At 36.4% G+C, this 22,233-nt stretch overlaps 1 protein-coding gene across 3 annotated transcripts in view; it reads left to right on the top strand.

The window, feature by feature from the left end:
* The window catches only part of KCNH7 (potassium voltage-gated channel subfamily H member 7), a 464,718-nt gene that overhangs the window by 340,005 nt on the left and 102,480 nt on the right, over positions 1–22,233 (top strand). For all 3 annotated transcript variants that reach the window (XM_055088195.1, XM_055088197.1, XM_024122327.3), the window contains exon 5: positions 4,958–5,172. In XM_055088195.1, coding sequence (XP_054944170.1) covers positions 4,958–5,172 — 215 coding nt within the window. The remainder of the gene's footprint in view (positions 1–4,957; positions 5,173–22,233) is intronic.

The following is a 22,233-nucleotide window of genomic DNA, read 5'->3' as shown; positions in this document are numbered from 1 at the left end:
TTTTTTTAAATTTATCAGATGTCCTTAGCTATATTTCCAGCACCATCTTAAGGAGAATAGTATCTTGTAACTCATGATAAATTGAAACAACCTTATCATAAAAATTTTAAATACCTTTAATCTAAAATTCTTCCTAGATGTTGCTTTAGCCTCTAGCTTGATCTTTAAATGCAGTATATCTCTTTGTAGCTAGAACCTGGCTTATTTTATATTTACTCAGACACTTGCAATATATTAGAGCTTTATCCAGCTGTTGGTTTAGTCTTCTTGGTCACCTGTTTTCCACCTCCTACTAGTATATTAGAAAATTTAATCTGGTCATCCATTCTGCAAATGCTTCTGTGAAGAATATCAAGTCCTCCTAAGTACTTTTGAGCTTTACATTCTTTTATATTGAATCTACTATTTCCCTTGATTTCTGCCCATTTATTTTCTTTAAATTCATTTACTTTGTTTTTCAGGTTATCCTCCTTTCTTTCATTAGAATTTTAAATGCCATCTGTTTATGATCACACTCAGGGAGGCTGCCTTTCACCTTTAAGTCCTCAACCAAGGCCTTTCTGAATATAGACCTAGGAGGTAGGAAACCCTGCATTCTAATTTCTGGTCCTTGATTCTTATTCCATTTTGGCCTTCTATTGTGTCTGCTTGGGCTTACAACTGGTAAAATGAGGATATTACTAATACCTTTCTTAATTAAAGTGTAGGAAATTATTTTCATTAGAATTTAGACAGATTTCAGAGAAACCTAAGCTGACACTGATTATTTGCAGACACTAAAAGACCCCTGCATGTAAACATCTGCTTCAAAATCAGTGGAAAATAGCATAATGATTTTTATTATACAAGATGAAATAGATTTTGAATGCCTTATCTAAGCGTGCATGAATTATTTTAAGCAGTATTTTAAGTTCTGCTGAATTCTTTAAATGTCTAGATTTAACATTAAAAAAAACCAGAATAGAGTAACAGTTTAGAAAGATTTTCCACTAGTAAGTAAGAGAAGCTAAAACACAGATTGCAATAAAGTAATATTCTGAGGCCAAATCTTAGTGTGATGTGTATTGGCCAGTGGTTTCTCAGCCCTGTCAGACTAATGTCCCCTCATTTCAACTTTTTGTTATACTCATTTTACTATCCTGAAATGACGATCAGAGATGGTTTAACCTATTTCTAAAAGATCAACATTATTCCTTAACTTTAATTTAAAGGAGGAGTTAAAAGGAAAGCAGTTTATAATAAAATATTTCTCTCAATATGTTAATGTTCAAATGTAACTACACTAGAAGGTATAATGTGATAATCAGAAATTTAAAAATTTGGTTTTAAGAACATTAAAGACATGATAAAACAGTCCATATAAGTACTGGCTAAAATGATAGAGCAGGAGTACTGAGGGATAACAAAGTAAAAACCACTATTGGAATAAATAATGACAGATCGGACTTATTTATGTATAAATTTTTAAAATAGTAAATAATCAAAATTAAATTATGAATAAAACCAAAATCAACTGGGGAGAAAGTGAGAAAGTGTGATATCCTCAAAAATGAACTGGCCCTTGGTTTTAAGTGTAATGTCAAAATGATTCCCTATGGGATAACATGCAATGCAATAGTAATGCATTGCACAGGAGAAAGAAATCTCACTAAACATCAGGATGTATATTTATCCTCCAATACTTAAAAAAGACCTTGCAGACCATACGCCTTCATAAGCAATGGGAACTAGAAGATGGATTAGAAGAAGAAATGGCAATCAAGACATTATGGAGAACACAGACATAAAGAACAAACTAGTGGTTACCAGTGGGCAAAAGGAAAGGGGGAAGGGGCACGATAGGGGTATGGGATTAAGCGATACAAACTACTCTGTATAAAATAAATAAGCAACAAGGATATATTGTACAGCAAAGGGAAATAGAGGCATTATTTTGTAGTATGGAGTATAATTTATAAAAATATTGAATCACTATGTTGCATACCTGAAACTAATCTAATATTGTAAACTGTCTATACTTCAATAAAAAAGACATTATGGAGACATTGTGGCAGATCTCTAGGGAGTTCTTAAATCATTCCAGGTGTTTATTTTTTACCTAAAAATTAATATAGGCTTCTTTTTGTTGTATCATATATCATTTTACATATATAGGAGGTCAATAATATAAAATATTTTAGCAGAAATTTTATTAATGATTTAGGTGTGATTCCTATAATTGTCTGCAAATTTAATAATATTTTGTTCCAACATTGTTTTAAAAAGATTCACATATCTTCATTTATATGTTTGCATGTGACAGCTACAAACACAGACTGTAACCTGAAGTCTGAAATTTTGTATTGGCAACTCAAATAACACAAGTAGTGTAGCTCCAAGTGATTAGGTTTTCCAAAATGGTGAACAACTTTTGGTAAAGTTATGAACAAAAAAAAGTAAAAATCTTCATTCTATATGGCAGTTGTAGCTCTGAAAGTTTCAGTGTATATTAAAATATGTGAAACAAGTTGAGAGAAACAAGCTGAGATCATTATAAATAGGTTTTTCACCTACATGAATGCCCTTTGGGACATCCGGGTCAATTTTTCATGGTGAGAGAATAGACACCTTCCATCACTGTAACAAACAAAAATTCCCACACAGATGCCTCTAGGGTGAAGTACTGTTACAGTTGAGACTACTTGCTTATCAGTGCAGCCAATTCAGTGGAGTTTATTTGAAGTGGTCACAAGGACAAGCAAAGTACATGTAACACTGCCTTTCTGTGTTAACATCACAGATAATCCATATTTTTACCCAATTTTTTAACAACTCTGTAGGCCGTCTGCTACAAAAGTCCAATATATAAAAGGATAATAGAGAAAGAGGTTGAAAATTGTGTTTAAGGGTCTGAAATACAATTTAACTATATACCTGAGCTCAGTGTTATATAATCTCATGTCAATATCCCTGTGTGCAGTAAAGTCACCTAAGAAGTGAAAATATGACATTAGATTTGGGAAAAAGACAATATCTAAGAAATCTGAAGTCCTAGAATATTTTACAAATTTAAATATTAAGATATAGGCTGGGAATGTAGCCATAGAATGATACAAGAAAGGACACGCTGTCTAGGATATGTTACAAAACTAAATTAGTGATGTGTATAGGAGAGTTTTACAAAGAATGAGGTTTCTCATAGACCTATCTGAAAGCTAGATTAATTTGGTAACTTTGGGCTCTTATTTCTCTTCTTGTCATATAAATAGAAAAGAGAGTGAGAATCTATATTCAAATGAGAGCATACTGGGAAATAAATGCCCAGAGAACTTAGTGACATTTTTTACATGGATAGACTTGGCCGTCATCATAGATAAAACTCAGAGAATGAACAGAAATGCACCTCAAGGAACACAGGGTTTCCTACATAGATAAAAAAAATCTCTTAAAATCATTTCAATATTTTATAATAACCAAATATCAGTATAAACTTTTATAAACGAATATAGTTTGATTTTCCTCCAGGGTGAATATGAACTAAATGATGGGTATTTTTTTTCTTGGATTATATTTGATCTGAGTTGATTGCCAGTTGTGGTCCAAAATACACAATCTATAAATTTAATTTTCAAGGGTTTATACCTCACTTGGTGCATAAAGCACATTTTGATCTCCAAAATGTGTTAGTTTCATTCTGAACAGGGGATGAAAATAGCATAAGGAAAAATGTGCTGACTAGCAAGTTCATTCACACAGTTTGCATGTTTCAAGCACTCTCCAGGCAGGAAGTTAATACCTGTATAGCACTCGTGGGCTCAGGATTTTTATAAAAGTCTTCCTCATGCTAATTTTTAAGAGCTACATAATGGTATAAGTAATATTACCAATTGTATCAGAAACTCTTTGGAGCATTTCTTGACTCTCTATAAGCAACAGACAATAGGTTCATCTCAAAAGAATATGTAGCTGGTCAGTGTACTTATCCTCAACTAAGGGGCCCAGGGTCTTGGCACAGTGCCAAATTTTCCTCGTAAGAAAGGAATGTGAGAAGTGACTAGCGTTGGTCAAAGAGTCCAAATTTGCAGGAATAAGATCTGGGTATCTAATGCATAGCATGGTTTAAAAAAAAAAAAAAAGATGTAACCAGGTGCCACCAACCCCAGACAAGTCTTATTTACCCAACTATGGTCACTTCAATTTTAAGTTATGTTTGCCAAAGCATTCTGCTGTGTTTTTTTCTTCCCTCAAAAAGTGGTCAGCCTTAAATCTAAAAGGGAAAAAAAGAAAAGAAAGGAAAGATTTAAAAATCCCACATAGGAGCCAAAATTTTCAATACAGTCCACATAACACACACACACACACACACACACACCCATACACACAAATGACATTTGTCCTTCTCAATGTTACCTGAAATTCCTGTCTGGACTTAACTCTTTTAGAATCTCTGGGAAGCATCTCATACAGGTAATAGAAGCATATGAAGAACACAACTGGCTTGTCACTTGTTATGGCACAGAGAAGGGAGTAATACGAATTGGAGCAGGCTAGACAGCTATTCAGAAGTTTCATGGCCAACATGATTTTAACCTTCCTTGAATAATTCCTAAATTATAAAAGTCCTTCCTTGAATAATTCTTAAATTACAAAAAAAGAAATTCTTGAGAAACATTGAAAGTAGAATTTAGCTAATAATAGGAAGTAGAGTTCGTTCTTTTATTCCAGCCTTTAATGAAAGAAGCCAGTTAACAGCTAAAGCTGTCATCTGCTCTCTGGGTGCACACCTAGGGCACCATTTTATCCTTGGATACTCACATGCCGCTCCATATGGCAGATGGTGAACAGGTATCAGCCAGCTGTATTTAGTCACATCTGAATCAGGGTCACAATGGTCATGGATTACTAACAGGTCATTCAAGACCATCTCTTTCTTAATTTTTCCTGATATTGCTTTTACAAATACTTTCCAATTTTTTAGGGCCTTTTAATCATATCAAGTCAAGCCTCCTGGGATCCACGTCGGATTCAAACCTCAACAAATACAGCACCATTAACAAGATTCCACAGCTCACTCTGAATTTTTCAGATGTCAAAACTGAAAAAAAGAACACATCCCCTCCTTCTTCAGATAAAACCATTATTGCACCCAAAGTTAAAGATCGAACACACAATGTGACAGAGAAAGTTACCCAGGTAGGACACGATTTTACTATCAATTTTAACTGTTTTTAAAGTTATTTTCTGCACCATAAAACTCATTCCTTTTCCTATGAATGAATATTAAGAGAGGTAAGCCATTTATTTGCACTCCAATTTATCTCAGATGTTGGGTGACCCTCTAATGTAATAGATAAATAAAACTACAGACTATGATTTTATCTATTACAAGACTAAGCAAAAATGGGCTGGCTTGGTTTTCTTGTTCCTTTTGTTGCAGAAGTGGTTAACCAGCTATTCATCATGTTTGGGCATTTATTGTTTTGCTGCCAACTCTTGCATTATTAAAGTATTTTTTTTAATATAATGGATGTGTCTATCGAAGGTTTAGGCAGCTAATTGGGAATTACTCTTAACTGTGGCCCTCTTTTTGCACTTACACTACTAAGTAGAGTCAGGTATAAGTCAGTGGAATTGGGGGAAAGAACTGTCTGAGTTGACGAAAAGTCAGAGTGAAACAATACATTTCACAGGAACAATATTTTATTGTTTTTTTAAAAAATATTGCAAGTTGAACTAGGGTAAAAAGGTACTGTCTAGCAAGAGTCCTGTTTTAAAGAATAGAGAAAAATGATTTGTATTTATTATATCAAAATACCAACCTAAGCAGTACCCAGCTTTTGCTTACAATGCACTTACATTGTTGGGAATTCATGAGTCTAAAATTTGTGCCAAGTAAACAGTTTTTGTTTTTTTACAAACAATTTAACCTAGTATATTTGCTTAGCATATCTTTTTATAAACAGTCACAATATAAAGATAAACTTGACCCCAATCTCTATCCCAAGCATTTAAGATTTTACATTAATAAAGTTTTTTGTAATTGTAATCACTACAAACAACACTATAGTAGTTTGTAAATAATGTCTTAAATGTGAGCTAAAATAGCTATGTAAACACCATGAGTCAGTTGTAAATAAACCTGAGTAGTCTCTATTTATTTGAGATGAGAGATTATACATGCCATACTCAATTATATATTTTAATATTTATGTGGTAATGAGGCTTTCTACCCTTGGCATTTTGTTTTACTTAACTTATACTTAGTAAACTGGGCCTAACGGTGGTAAATGAATAGTCTACTGTTATTTGTGTTGTATTGACACCGTTTTGATAGCTTTGAATTTTACTTGCAATTAACTCAAAAATTATATTATTTGTAGACCATAATCATCATATGGATATATAGAAAGTAAGAGATTTTAGAAATTGCACAGTAGACTGGTTGCAGATATTAGGGTCAGGGTCCTGCCAGTAGCGTAAGTGAGTAAAGTAGTCACGGTAGCACAGCAGGCATGGTAGGGGCTACAGGGACTTACAGAGCCCAGAGTCCCTCCTGAGCATATGGCTGCCACTCAGCTCCAGCTAACTGTGGTCATGCAAGAATGCTTGACCAATGTTTTCAAATCTTCCAATTTTAAAAAGAATCTAGAAATCCAGAATTTAAGATAAACTCTTTATTTCTAAAAGTTGACAAACTAATTCAAAATGCTTTTATAGGCCAAACAAAACATACCTAAGGCCTGTGGGCAGCCAAGTTTGATCTTTGCAAAGTTTTCATGAGCTTGGTTCACTACAGGGCCTACCTTATCCTGCCACATTCAGCAGGTCCACTGTGCCAGGAGGAGACGAATGTACACATGGATCGGAGGTGGCACCTGTACTGGGACTTTCTGAGCCTGGTGAGAGGAAACATTTATACAAATAGCCCTAATGAAATCATGGTGTTAAAGAATACAGGAACACAGGTCGAGGGAAAGTAATTATACTTTAAGGGAGGAATTTTCAGAGAAGAAAAACAGATGAGATGGGACATTTAAGATGGATCCAGAAGGTTACTTATCAAACTGGGTAGTGAGTGATGTTTAAAAGCATAACTCAGAGTCGCATGCACTTGTGCTTTAATTCTGGCTAAGTCATTTATTGTGACATTGAGGCAAGTTTTAGTGATGACAAAACTCATTTCTCAGTGTTGATATAAGGATTAAATAGAATGATGTGTAGAAAGTGTTCATCAAGGTGCTATGTACATGGCAAGCAACATCAACCCTTATTCTGTTTATTAATGTTCTTGTATGACTTCTCTTGACCCTCCTCACTATCGCTGCAGGATCGTTTTATCCACATCCTACCACGACCTAGTAAAACACCTGGCAGAGTAGAGTTCATGAACGTTTACTGAAGGAAGGAAGGCAAGAGAAGTTGACCAAGCAGACAAGGAAAGGGGTGAGAATCCCAGGTAGAGAAAACAGCAAGAACAAAGTTGTAGAGGCACAAAAGTCCAAGTGCCTTCTCATAACAAGTAGGTTCTTGAGCCAGGGAGTTGCTAGGCTGGGCAGGGGCTTGTTACAGATTGGGGAGCTGCTGAAACTTTACCCTGTAGATGGTTCTTCAATACCTTTCTCCTCAAGTGCCTTGGGGGTTTGAGTGAAATGCAACAGCTGCCATCAAAAGGTGAGCATTCTTTTAAGGTCTCATGCTTTCTCTTTAAAATCCCTGTGACTTTCATATTTAGCTCCATAACATTACAATACTTGTTTTAACATTTAAAAAAATGTTTAAGACTATTACTTACCACTGAGGGATACTGAGGCCCACAGCAAAGCCCCATAGTTTTCCTACAGTTTCTTATGCTTCACTCAAATCATCATGGCGTGACCTTCCCCACAGTCTCCGAACTACCCCAGGTGGAGGAGCAGGCAAAAAACCTTTTGAAGGTGCTGGAAGATTAGAATTGAATCTTGTTTTATAAAGGATCACTTCTTTTAACAATGTAAAAGATAGAGTGATAGGAAGGAGATTCTGGAGACAGAATACTTAAGTAGCTATGGTTCTGGCCAGAAATGATGAGGGACTGGAAAAAGATTGAGACTGGAAACTAGAAAGAAGGGGATCTGTAGGCTCGCTCTATCTTCTTTTTAGGCCCCCTTTAGCTGTTAGTAGCAAACCTTCCAGTTGTCAACATGTCAAACCAAACAAGGTGGAGATCAAATACTGAGACATTCCTCCTGCAAACGTAGCCTCTGGACATTTTTTTAAGCACTTGAAAGCAGAGTGAGCCTATAACGATTTTCTCATTTAGTGTTTGTGAAGTTTCCTGATTGTAGCTATCTCTGGAACCCCCTTATTCACAACATATAGTATCACTTGCCCCCTAGTCTCTAGAAATAATTTTGTAGTGACTCAGAAACTTTACTATTACCTTTGTTAGGACTATGTGGAAATCCTCCTTGTCAAGATGTTCTCAACATATTTGCTGTAGGCAGCCAGCAGTATTTTCTTTATCTAATGTTCTAATATGTTTTATTCCCTGCTGGACTTGTATGGTAATCCTTTTTTCAAAAGATATCAGGGTCTTGTTCATCAATCATTCAATAATGATTTTTAAACACTCCTCTGAGCGCAAACAATAGAGCAGACATCAAGAAAAAAAAGGCATAAATGAAAGAAACAATTCATCTCTGCTCATGTTATGCTCTCTCACCATTTGGATCTTATCTCTATTGTACTTTGGCTAATTATTAATTAGCCAGTTAGTTGTTTGCCTCCCCAGCTAGATTGAGCTTACTGAGCAGGGACCATGTTGCTATCCATTCATCTATTCATTCATTCATGCATCTGTGTATTTTTTTATTCACTCAACAAGCATTTATTGAGAGCTAGTATGTACAGTGTTAGGTTCCGGGAATTCCTATTAAAAGGCAAATTCTCTGCCTTCAGGAAGTGACGGAGACAGACAAGTTCAGTACATAGGCATTGTAATGCAGTGTGAAGTATTACACTATAGGTAAACTCAGAGAGCAGAGAGTGCTGGGAGAGGAAACATTGCCTATATTAGGAGGTTGGGGTGGTGATTGGGAAATATAACCTCTTAGATGAGTTTTGAAACGAGAATTTTCTGAGATTGTGAGTTAGAATCTGGAGTGGGGCACACTTGGGAAACTGTGAATACCAATGGATGAATGAAGCATGAGGTGTTTGTATTACTAGAGCATAAGACACAGCACCTAAGAATCTTAACAGATTCAGAAATGGACCACCAAAGGTGTTGGAGAGAATTAAGCAAGAGTAAATCTGTGGGTAAAAAATTCCCAAGGCAAATGCTTGCCTTCCAAACTCTTCCCTCAAGCAAGATTCTCATTCTTGCTGTTGTTTTAGGTCCAAAGATTCCTTTTAGTGGCTGGTCTGAGAGGCCAAACTTCTGCATGCATCAGCTCTTTATGTCATATTCCATTTGACCTTCTCTATTCATTGAAAGAAGTAGAAAATAACTCTCAGAGGATGTGGGTTTTTTTTTTTCCTTAACTACAATCCACCTGGTACAGGCAAATGTGTAGTAGGGTCCACTTTGGGGAAGTGGGGCCTTGGTTGGATAATTACTACCAAATTCCAGTGGAGTGATGGAGAGAAAACAATGAATTGGAAGAAATGTGTGGGTGAAGAGCAAAGATCTGCTTTCACCATGTGATTGCAGTTCTCAGTATAGGATCAAATTCTTGGCTATATCTGCCCCCTTTTAAATAAAAGTAAACCAAACTTTTGCACTCTCATATGATTTCATTATTTCTGAGGCTAGTTCTAGTTCAGATGTTATGTTGAGCTTTAGGATAAAATGTATCATTTTGTTGTCACATTCAGCTCTTACAAATTTTGTACTAGATCACTCTCCCTAGATAGGCATAAGAATGTCAGAAGGTTTAAGAAGACGGCATTGTGGGTTTCAAATCTTTATTGGCCGGTCACATAAGGCTCTATCAGTCAGTGCTGTAACAGAATGCAAGTAATAGAAGCCTGAGTGAAACCACTTTAAGCAAAAAATGAAAGGAGGAGGGTCAGCTTATAGGGTCACATAACCGAAAAGTGCAGGGGCAGGTATGCTTCGGGCCACAGATAACTTCATTGTTTGAACAGCTGATGACATTCTGTCCTTCTCTCAGCCTTGCCTTCTTCTGTATTGACTTCATGCTACATCTGATAGAAGCAAGCTCCTGTCTTACATAATACTCACAGTTGGTGATCTGATAGGAAAGGCTTTCTCTCCACCAGTGTCCATATCAATTCCCGAGATAATGGACTCTGATTGGCCAACTTGAGTCCTGTGCTCAGCCTTGTGGTGGAAGAAGTATATCCCTTGACTGCAGACAACACCAGAAAAAAGCAGCGGGGAAGGAAGGGCTCTAAGGAAGGAAAACCAAACAACAGTGGCCCATTGTGTAGATGAAGATAAGAATTCAGACTAACAGCATCACACAGACACACAGACACACACACTCTTAATAAATGCACATTATATGCTGGGTAGGCTCTAGAGACACAGAAGTATAAAACCTAGTACCAGTACTCAAGGGGTTATAAACTACTTGGAGAAAAATAGTACAGCAACATATAATAATAGCATTTGCAAATGCTAATATAATAAGTACTACAAGATCATATTATGAAACTAAAGGTAGTTTGAGTTTCCTTTATATACAGTACTGGCCAAATTATGAGCAAATAGTTCTGCAACTTATTATTTTACTACTCAAAAGGAATGTCTAGTGAACTTAATAGAAACCCATATTGTGGTCATCAGAAAGACATATGATGAAGAAAAGAATTACTACTAGTCCACAACTATAGTTTTCTTATAGCTTTACTAAGGAGAATACTCAAAATAATTAGTTTTGGGAGTAATCACTAAGAGACTTAGGTCACAAGAGAGAAATTTCTGAATGTTTAAAAGGCCATATAATTTTGAAATCTATATAGAACCTTAAACCTAAAATGAATTCCCATTATCTGGGATTTATTTAAGTATATTATTGGTGTGAAAATAGAATTATGATAGATTAAATAATAGGTGACACTGACTGAGCATTTACTATGTGCCAGGCTCTATGCTAAGTGATTTAACAGATTATCAATTTTAATCCACATAACACTCCTATGAGTTTGTACTATTATTATCATCTGTAGTTCATAGAAGAAGAATCAAGCTTAGGAAGAAGGAAGCAACTTACCTAGGTCACACAATAGATGGTGAAAGTGGACTTCAGACCAAGATCATCTGACTCGAAGAGTGAAGATCTTAATCTCTAAAGTACATCCTCTTTAATTCTATTTGATTTTCCTATCTGTCCCCTAAATCTACTCAGAAGTTAGCATGGCATTGGGAAATACCTGTAACATTCGGCTGTATGGCAAAATATCCTAATCTAAATGTTTACTAGTAACTTATTAGAGAAGTGAGTCTACAGAAATAAGGAAGAGAATGTGGTATATTTTCTCTAAAACTCCTCAAACTGCAAAAAGCAGCTGAATAAAACCATCATTAAGGATGCATTATCTCTTGTTTAAGTTCATATCCCATTTTTCTTGTTTTTGTTTAACATCTTTATTGGAGTATAATTTCTTTACAATAGTGTGTTAGTTTCTGCTTTATAACAAAATGAATCAGCTATACATATACATATATCCCCATATCCCCTCCCCCTTGTCTCCCTCCCATCCTCCTTATCCCACATCTCTAGGTGGTCACAAAGCACCGAGCTTATCTCCCTGTGCTGTGAGAGCTTATCTCCCTGTGCTATGCAGCCGTGCTTCACACTAGCTATCTAGTTGACATTTGGTAGTATATATAAGTTCATGCCACTCTCTCACTTCGTCCCAGCTTACCCTTCCCCCTCCCCATGTCCATTCTCTACATCTGCGTCTTTATTCCTGTCCTGCCCCTAGGTTCTTCAGAAACTTTTTTTGGGGGGGGATTCCATATATATGTGTTAGCATACGGTATGTGTTTTTCTATTTCTGACTTACTTCACTCTGTATGACAGACTCTAGGTCCATCCACCTCACTCCAAATAACTCAATATTGTTTCTTTTTATGGCTAATATTCCATTGTATATATGTGCTACGTCTTCTTTATCCATTTATCTGTTGATGGACACTTAGGTTGCTTCCATGTCCTGGCTACTGTAAATAGAGCTCAATGAACATTGTGGTACATGACTTTTTGAATTATGGTTTTCTCAGGGTATATGCCCAGTAGTGAGATTGCTGGGTCGTATGGTAGTTCTATTTTTAGTTTTTTAAGGAACCTCCATACTGTTCTCCGTAGTGGCTATATCAATTTACATTCCCACCAACAGTGCAAGAGTGTTCCTTTTCTCCACACCCCCTCCAGCATTTATTGTTTGTAGATTTCTTGATGATGGCCATTCTGACTGGCGTGAGGTAATACCTCACTGTAGTTCTGATTTGCATTTCTCTAATGATTAGTGATGTTGAGCATCCTTTCAGGTGTTTGCTGGCAATCTGTATATCTTTGGAGAAATGTCTATTTAGGTCTTCTGCCCATTTTTGGATTGGGTTGTTTTGTTGATATGGAGCTGCATGAGTTGCTTATAAATTTTGGATATTAATCCTTTGTCCGTTGCTTCATTTGTAAATATTTACTCCCATTCTGAGGGTTGTCTTTTCATCTTGTTTATGGTTTCCTTTGCTGTGCAAAAGCTTTTGAGTTTCATTAGGTCCCATTTGTTTATTTTGGGTTTTTTTCCATTTCTCTATGAGGTAGGTCAAAAAGGATCTTGTTGCTGTGATTAATGTCATAGAGTGTTCTGCCTATATTTTGCTTTCAGAGTTTTACAAGGTCTGCCTTACATTTAGGTCTTTAATCCATTTTGGTTTATTTTTATGTATGGTGTTAGGGAGTGTTCTGATTTTAATGTAGCTGTCCAGATTTCCCAGCACCACTTATTGAAGAGGCTGTCTTTTCTCCATTGTATATTCTTCCTCCCTTTATCAAAAATAAGGTGACCATATGTGTGGGGGTTTATCTCTGGGCTTTCTATCCTGTTCCATTGATCTATATTTCTGTTTTTGTGCCAGTACCATACTGTCTTGATTACTGTAGCTTTGTAGTATAGTCAGAAGTCCTGGAGCCTGATTCCTCCAGCTCTGTTTTTCTTTCTCCAGATGCTTTGGATATTCGGGGTCTTTTGTGTTTCCGTACAATCTGTGAAATTTTCTGTTCTAGTTCTGTGAAAAATGCCATTGTAGTTTGATAGGGATTGCAATGAATCTGTAGTTTGCTTTGGGTACAATAGTCATTTTCACAATGTGGATTCATCCTATCCAACACCATGGTATATCTCTCCATCTCTTTGTACCATCTTTCATTTCTTTCATCAGTGTCTTATAGTTTTCTGCATACAGGTCTTTTGTCTCCTTAGGGAGGTTTATTCCTAGGTATTTATTCTTTTTGTGGCAGTGGTAAATGGGAGTATTTCCTTAATTTCTCTTTCAGATTTTTCATCATTAGTGTATAGGAATGCAAGAGATTTCTGTGCATTAATTTTGTCCCCTGCTACTTTACCACATTCATTGATTAGCTCTAGTAGTTTTCTGGTAGCATCTTTAGGATACTCTATGTATAGTATCATCTCATCTGCAGTGACAGCTTTACTTCTTCTTTTCCAATTTGGATTCTTTTTATTTCTTTTTCGTCTCTGATTGCTGTGGCTAAAACTTCCAAAACTATATTGAATAATAGTGGTGAGAATGGACAACCTTCTCTTGTTCCTGATCTTAGAGGAAATGGTTTCAATTTTTCACCATTGGGAACGATATTGACTATGGGTTTGTCATATATGGTTTTTATTATGTTGAGGTAAATACCTCTATGCCTACTTTCTGAAGGGTTTTTATCATAAATGGATGTTCAATTTTGTCGAAAGTTTTTTCTGCGTCTATTGAGATGATCATATGGTTTTTATCCTTCAGTTTGTTGATATGGTCTATCACGTTGATTGATTTGCATATATTGAAGAATCCTTCCATTCCTGGGGTAAACTCCACTTTATCATGGCATATGCTCCTTTCAGTGTGCTGTTGGATTCTGTTTGTTAATATTTTGTTGAGGATTTTTGCATCTATGTTCATCAGTGATATTGGCCTGTAGTTTTCTTTCTTTGTGACATCTTTGTCTGGTTTTGGTATCAGGGTGATGGTGGCCTTGTAGAATGAGTTTGGGAGTGTTCCTCCCTCTGCTATATTTTGGAAGAGTTTGAGAAGGATGGGTGTTAGCTCTTCTCTAAATGTTTGATAGAATTCACCTGAGAAGCCATCCAGTCCTGGGCTTTTGTTTGTTGGAAGATTTTTAATCACAGTATCATTTTCAGTGCTTGTGATTGGTCTGTTTATATTTTCTATTTCTTCCAGGTTCGGTCTCAGAAAGTTGTGCTTTTCTAAGAATTAGTCCATTTCTTCCTGGTGGTCCATTTTATTGCCATATAGTTGCTTGTAGTAATCTCTCATGATCCTTTGTATTTCTGCAGTGTCAGTTGTTACTTCTCCTTTTTCATTTCTAATTCTTTTGATTTGAGTCTTCTCCCTTTTTTTCTTGCTATAAACTTCCCTCCTAGAACTGCTTTTGCTGCATCCCATAGGTTTTGGGTCATCACGTTTTCATTGTCATTTGTTTCTAGGTATTTTTTTATTTCCTCTTTGAATTCTTCAAAGAAAGAAATCTTTGATCTCTTGGTTATTTAGTAGTGTATTGTTTAGCCTCCATGTGTTTGTATTTTTTACAGATTGTTTCCTGTTATTGATATCTAGTCTCATAGCATTGTGGTCAGAACAGATACTTGATACTATTGCAATTTTCTTAAATTTACCAAGGCTTGATTTGTGACCCAAGATATGATCTATCCTGGAGAATGTTCCATGAGCACTTATTACCATTTTCTTAATTGTTTTTGGTTTGTTTTTGTAGGTCTTTTCCTTCTTTTGTGTTTCTTGCCTAGAGAAGTTTCTTTAGCATTTGTTGTAAAGCTGGTTTGGTGGTGCTGAATTCTCTTAGCTTTTGCTTCTCTGTAAAGGTTTTAATTTCTCCGTCGAATATGAATGAGATCCTTGCTGGGTAGAGTAATCTTGATTGTAGGTTTTTCCCTTTCATCACCTTAAATATGTCCTGCTATGCCCCTTTGGCTTGCAGAGTTTCTGCTGAAAGATTAGCTGTTAACCTTATGTAGATTCCCTTGTATGTTATTTGTTGTTTTTCCCTTGCTGCTTTTAATATTTTTCTTTGTATTTAATATTTGATAGTTTGATTAATATGTGTCTTGGCGTGTTTCTCCTTGGATTTTTCCTGTATGGGACTCTCTGCACTTCCTGGACTTGATTGACTATTTCCTTTCCCATATTAGGGAAGTTTTCAAATATAATCTCTTCAAATATTTTCTCGGTCCCTTTTCTTCTCTTCTTCTTCTGGGATCCCTATAATTCGAATGTTGGTGCATTTAATGTTGTCCCAGAGGTCTCTGAGGCTGTCCTCAATTCTTTTCCTTCTTTTTTCTTTATTCTGCTCTTTGGGAGTTTTTTCCTCTATTTTATCTTCCAAGTCACTTATCCTTTCTTCTGCCTCAGTTATTCTGTTATTGTTTCCTTCTAGAGAATTTTTAATTTCATTTATTGTGTTGTTCATCATTGTATGTTTGCTCTTTAGTTCTTCTAGGTCCTTGTTAAACGTTTCTTGCATTTTCTCCATTCTATTTCCAAGATTTTGGATGCTCTTTACTATCATTACTCAGAATTCTTTTTCAGGTAGACTGCCTATTTCCTATTCATTTGTTTCGTCTGGTGGGTTTTTACCTTGCTCCTTCATCTGCTGTGTGTTTCTCTGTCTTCTCATTTTGCTTAAGTTACTGTGTTTGGGGTCTCCTTTTCTCAGGCTGCACGTTCATAGTTCCTGTTGCTTTTGGTGTCTGCCCCCAGTGGGTAAGGTTGGTTCAGTGGGTTGTGTAGGCTTCCTGGTGGAGGGGACTGGTGTCTGTGTTCTGGTGGATGAGGCTGGATGTTGTCTTTCTGGTGGGCAGGACCGCATCCGGTGGTGTGTTCTGAGGTGTCTGTGACCTTATTATGATTTTAGGCAGCCTATCTGCTAATGTGTGGGGTTGTGATCCTGTCTTCCTAGTTGTTTGGCAGTAGGTGTCCAGCACTGTAGCTTGCTGGTCATTGAGTGGAGGTGGGTCTTAGCATTGAGATGGAAATGTCAGGGAAAGCTTTCACCGTTTGATATTATGTGGAGCTGGGAGGTACCTGGTGGACCAATGTCCTGAACTTAGCTCTCCCACATCAGAGGCACAGGCCTGACACCCAGGCGGAGCACGAATACCCTGTCAGCCACACAGCGAGGTACGTGGGCAGTTTCTTGCCTTTTGGGGAGTCTGATGTCTTCTGCAGCATTCAGTACGTGTTCTGTAGGAGTTGTTCCACATGTAGGTGTATTGCTGATGTATTTGTGGGGAGGAAGGTAATCTCTACGTCTTACTCCTCCACCATCTTGAAGGTCTCCCCATATCCCATTTTTCTTAAGCTAATTTTTGATTAGGATGGAAATTGTTTTTTATTGGTGGCATGCTACTTGGATGCAGGAAAAGCAAAATTACACTGATATTGCTGACATAAAGAGCTCAAAGTATTAGCTTTTCACTTGTCACTGAACTTTGTCCATTGTAAATATGCTCATTATCTCTTCATGTGATTCAATGTTCTCAATTTATACTTACTTTTGACAGAAATCCAAAACAATATTTGTAATTCAGTAGTTCTTTAGAAATGGAGATTGATTTGTAATGGAGAGATAGCATTGATTTCATATTCTTAGCTAATGTTTAAAATTATAAATGTGTGTAATTTGTGTATATCAATTATACTTCAGTAAAGCTAAAGAAATTATATATCATCTCAGGTAAATAGTACAGACTTTCTTAATGCTTTCTGTAGTTTCCCTCAAACTAGATAAATTTATTCCTAAATTTTCTTCCATGACAGTATTAAAAAATATCTTCTAGATGCAACTACAAATTAAAAATACTTTTCAATAATAATGTCATTTTAATTATGACTCCAATTCAGACTCTGACACCAGCTGGGTGTTCTACAATTCAACTCAATTCTGACACCATCTACCCAGAGATAGCATCAGAGGCCACAGATTAAAGGCTCAGTCCCTCAAGACTACCCCCCACTTCAGATGTCAATTACAATACAAGTATCACCTGTGCTTCTGACCAACTGGCTTTAAATTGAAGGTTCCCATGACCCCCTCCTTCAGTTAGATTAACTTGCTAGAGACTCACAGAATTCAGGAAACCTGTTTACTCACTAGATTACCAATGTATTACAAAAGATATTAAAGGATACAAATCAACAGCCAGATGAAGAGATACAAAGGGTGAGATCCTGAACGAAGGAGCTTATGTCCCTGTGGTGCTTGGGCCCAGCATGATGGCACAAGGAAGAGTTCTGTTTCACCAGCCTGGAAGTTCTCAGAACCCCCTCCTTTTAGGGTTTTTATTGAGGCTTCATTACATAGGCATGATTAATTAATTCATTGACTATTGTCTATGGATTCAACCTCCAGCCCTTCTCCCCTCCCTGGAGGTCAGGAGTGGGACTGACAGTTCCAACCGTTTAATCAAGAGGTTGATTCCACTGTTGACCAACCCCCATCCTTAGTTGACTTAGAAGCTTTCCAAAAGTCATCTCACTGACATAACAAAAGACAACTTATCTCTCTCAGCATTTAGGAAATTCCAAAGATTTAAAAGTTCTGTGCCAGGAATGGGGACTAAGACCAAATATATATATCTTATTATAAATCGCAATATCACAGTCATGAATTAAAATAGCACTTAATTGAAAAGTCTATTTTTTCAACAGTTATTTTTATAAAGCCTCATTGATTCTTCACTCTTGAAATTACAAAAAACAACATTCACAATACTCTGCAGTATGATTTAAATGTTTTCCTAAACCTCATTTTTTGCCTAAACTAAGTATCCTGCAAACCTCAATAAAACTGTACAGATCATCTTGAACTGCCAGAAATAGTAACAAACACAAAATTCCAAATTAAATTTGAAATGCAATGCAGGAGTCCCAAATTGCCTCTGAACACTTCCAATTTAATGTGACATTAATTTTGCATCTATTATCTTACTGTTATTTATAGAATACCATCAAACTTGGTTCAGCAAAACAGAAATGACCATCCAATATTTTCCTACTATTCTGGATTTGGTGTATGTCTATACATGCAAACTGAAATGAAAAACAGTATATGTGGATACTGCAAGTAGGAGTAAAGCACATTCATCAGGATAATTATTGATTCAATCTTTGTGAGTTCTTACTAAATGTAAGTCAAAGTGTTATGTACAATGGTGATACAAAAATGTATAAGTCAACGTCCTTGCCTTTGGGGGCCTTTGATTGAATGCAAAGCTTTGATCTTTGAGATCCTGGATTATGTCTTCTAGTTCTCTCTGGGCAAATAAATATATAATCTAGTGAATGATGAGGAAAAGATAAAAACTATAGACATGTAAGTAGCAATTGACTACTGCAAACATGTGTGCTATATACATATTAAATATAAAATAAGGATGTTATTTTGAAAACACGTGTGTAATTTTAAAAAGTAAAAGATTAATTTTCTATTTTCACTAATTACTATATGCACATCAAAATTCATCACTTGCTGACATATTTGAAATTAAAATAAAGTTTCTTTCCAGTTTTAAAAATCTTAATTAGCTCAAAAGTTATACTTCTCTATATTCTAAATGATGAAGGAATAACATCCCTGGTAGCCACTGACTAAGAACCATAGCTTGTAAAGCAAGCATTTATGTACAAATTGCTTTTAAAAAGCACCTGTTTGGTTTTGTACATTCATCAGACCTTTTTAAATGAAAGGAGGAAAAATACCCCTTTCCTTTAAAAGTTCTGTCAGCCAAAGAAACCAGATTGATAATAGATGCTTGAAATAAAGAAGTAAAATACCAGTGGTCAGAATAGACAGGTAAAAATAATTTAGCTTAGCATACATAGCAATAGCCTGGTTGCTATGGCAACCAAGACAAAGATTGCAGTTATCTGTTGCCAAGATGGTTCAGTTTTTATCCCCCCAGTCAGTATAAGCCTTGGGTTAAAGTCAAACTCTGGAGCAGAAGGGAAGCACTGGACAGAGAGTTCCTATGTTCTTTTGCCCTCATGGCCTAGGGGTTGGGACAAACATAGTTCAAGGTGGGTTGCCTAATGCGAGTGGGCAGAAGCAGTAAATTTTTCATGTTTCATAGGATGAGAATTAAGGGGTTTTTTTGGGCTGTGTTTGGTCTTCGTTTCTGTGCGAGGGCTTTCTCTAGTTGCGGCGAGTGGGGGCCACTCTTCATCGCGGTGTGCAGGCCTCTCACTATCGCGGCCTCTCTTGTTGTGCAGCACAGGCTCCAGACGCGCAGGCTCAGTAGTTGTGGCTCACGGGCCTAGTTGCTCCACGGCATGTGGGATCCTCCCAGACCGGGACTCGAACCCGTGTCCCCTGCATTAGCAGGCAGATTCTCAACCACTGCGCCACCAGGGAAGCCCGAGAATTAAGTATTTTCTCAGGTATGGAAATTCAGAGCAGACATGGCATTTTCACACACCCAAGTAACCCAAGGTCTTGTAATGTTAAGTAGCTGTGGACTTTTCCTTGAGTTAGGAAGTGAATTCAACCATGGAATCTAATTTGAAGGAAATCCCAAATAAAGTAAAATAAAATAAAAGGTCTCATTGGTTATCTTGGTGGTGATATTGTGAGTAACATATTTTTCTCTTTAGCTCTACTTCTCTGTATTGTGCTAATCTCATTTATAATGGAAAATATGTAGTTAGATATAAACCCACTAAAACTCAATTGCTCCGAAAGAGTTCATTAAAAAGCAGTTAATCTTCACAGAATTTTAAAATTTAAAGGACACTTAAATATCATCTTGCCCAGGTTTTTGGTTTATTTTTTTAAACTCTTTGATCAATGGAATCATCTGGAACTAAATCTCTCTCTCTCTCTCTGTGTCCTCCCACCCCCTGGAAATTCAGTAATTTTTAATGGAGCCTGAGGATTGTGAATTTTTAACAATTCTCATTCCATTTGCAGCCTCTACTCCCACATTATTAAGATCAGGCAAATTTGGGAAACATGGGTGTAGCCCAATCTTTCCATTCTGCCTGTAAAGTTAAAGCTGAAAAAAGAACCTAGTAGAGACCTAGAGTTTGCATTTCCCCATTGTTATTGTACATTATCACTCTTTTCTGTAGATTTCTCAATGAGGTAACTGGTTCAGTTATATATTCTTATGATGTTTTAATTACAGTGTATTTGTTTTTTAAATAAAAACATGTTAAAGCTTACTTACACAACTCATATTGGAGAAACAGGCTTACTGCCATATTGATTTCTTGTGTAAACCCTCTAAGAAACAATGTCCATTTAAGAGTTTGCCTAGGCCAGAGTGCTTCAAGTGTCTTCCTCAAAACATTGGTCTCACAATTGTTTCCTAGAAGGTTTTCTTAGTCAAGTAATACCTGCTCCCCCAAGAAATTAACATGGCAAATTAACACAATAAAAGTTCTGTGAAGTCCTAAATTAAAGAAATCTGAAAAAAAATTTTACCCAACACTTCTCAAACATTTTTGATGACAGAATTCATTTTTAATTTGCCTTTTTCTTTATATAACATCTGTTGATATCCTGAATTCATATTTGAGGAAACATTTTTTAGGAAAGACTAGCCTAGACAAAATGTTTTTTCACAGATAGCTGTGAGCACTATATGTTCAACTCAAACATGGATGTGTTAGAAATTTTTAAATTTTTAAAAGAAAGAGGATTAGGACAGGCATGAGGTAATACTGGTGGGAAGGAGGTGGTACATAATAGGAAGTATATTTTTCTTCCCTGTTTTAGTGAAGTCCACTCAGGTTTTTTTCCTAACAATGTACCAAATATAGAACTCAGTACAGAAGAGCTGGAAAAAATACCATATATATTTCCTTCTCTGTTCTAAATACCATGTTTATTTCCTTTTCTGTTTTAAATATTGGTTACAAGTATACCTGCATTTTGAAGCCTACTCTTTTAGATTCAGTGAGGTAGAAATGGAAAAATGTGGGATGCAGGGTCACACATTAAAAGTGTCTAAGTCTTTCTTCTGAGAGTAGCATAGCTAAAGCTGGCCATAGCGCTGAGAATGGAAAAACCTCTTTTTCTGCTCCTTGCCCCAGTGTCCTGAGGTTGGTGGCACTAAGTATATTACTGTAATGGTGGGAACAGAGACAAGGTGGTCTGTGGTGTGAGAACCAGGGCACATAAATCATGCTATTTTCCATACTTCCTTGGCTCCTTTATTTCCTATTGGTGTCTCAGTCCTCCTTTTCAGATGTGGCAGAAAATATTAAAAAAGGATCTGCAGCCAGATCTAGTTTCTGGTGCCTGTTGATCCTTCTTTCATTGGAAGTGAAGAGTCAAGCTGAGAAATCCCTATACCATTATGAGGAACACAGGCTTAATTTTCAGGTCACGGCAACAACGTTAGGTGAGACTGAGCAATGCTAGCCAAAAGGGAAAAAGAATGTATTGATAGTAGAGAGGAATATTCTAGTCCTGTTTCTTGGTTGGCTGGCAGCTGTCAGTTGAGCTGTACAATCCTGTTTCAGGTGATAAGCTGTCATTTGTAAATTATGCCCATAGCTATATTCATTAGTCATGGGTTGGTATTGGAAAAGAATGATTTCAGGCGCCTAAGTGTTTCTACCTACAGGCACCTGAATTACTTCCAAAATTGACTACTCTATTACCTGTCATGCCATCTCATTCTTTTTCTACCGCTGTCTGATCCTACCAGCCTACTTTTTGTTTCCAGTGAAGAAAGACTTCTTTCCTTTTCCTAGGCTTTCTGCCTTAAAAATGAATGAATGAATTCTGATGAACAGAGAACTTTAATTCTAGTAAATGAACAACTGCAAGCATGAGATTTCAGTATAAGGTTAACTTTAAAAAAAAAATTATTTTCCGAAGAATAAGTATTACTATCCACTCTACACAGTCTATTACTTAAAAGCGAGTAAAAACTAAGGCATGAAGTGCTGGATATTTAAAAAGAGTTCACTACCATATTTTTGCATTTTAGAATTGTTTTCTATTGTTTTTTTTGTTTTTTTTTTTTTTT

This window comes from Physeter macrocephalus, chromosome 2 (genome assembly GCF_002837175.3).
Source record: "Physeter macrocephalus isolate SW-GA chromosome 2, ASM283717v5, whole genome shotgun sequence".
NCBI lineage: Eukaryota > Metazoa > Chordata > Mammalia > Artiodactyla > Physeteridae > Physeter > Physeter macrocephalus.
Note: the sequence above shows the minus strand (reverse complement) of the source record. Positions and strands in the feature narration are given on the sequence as shown.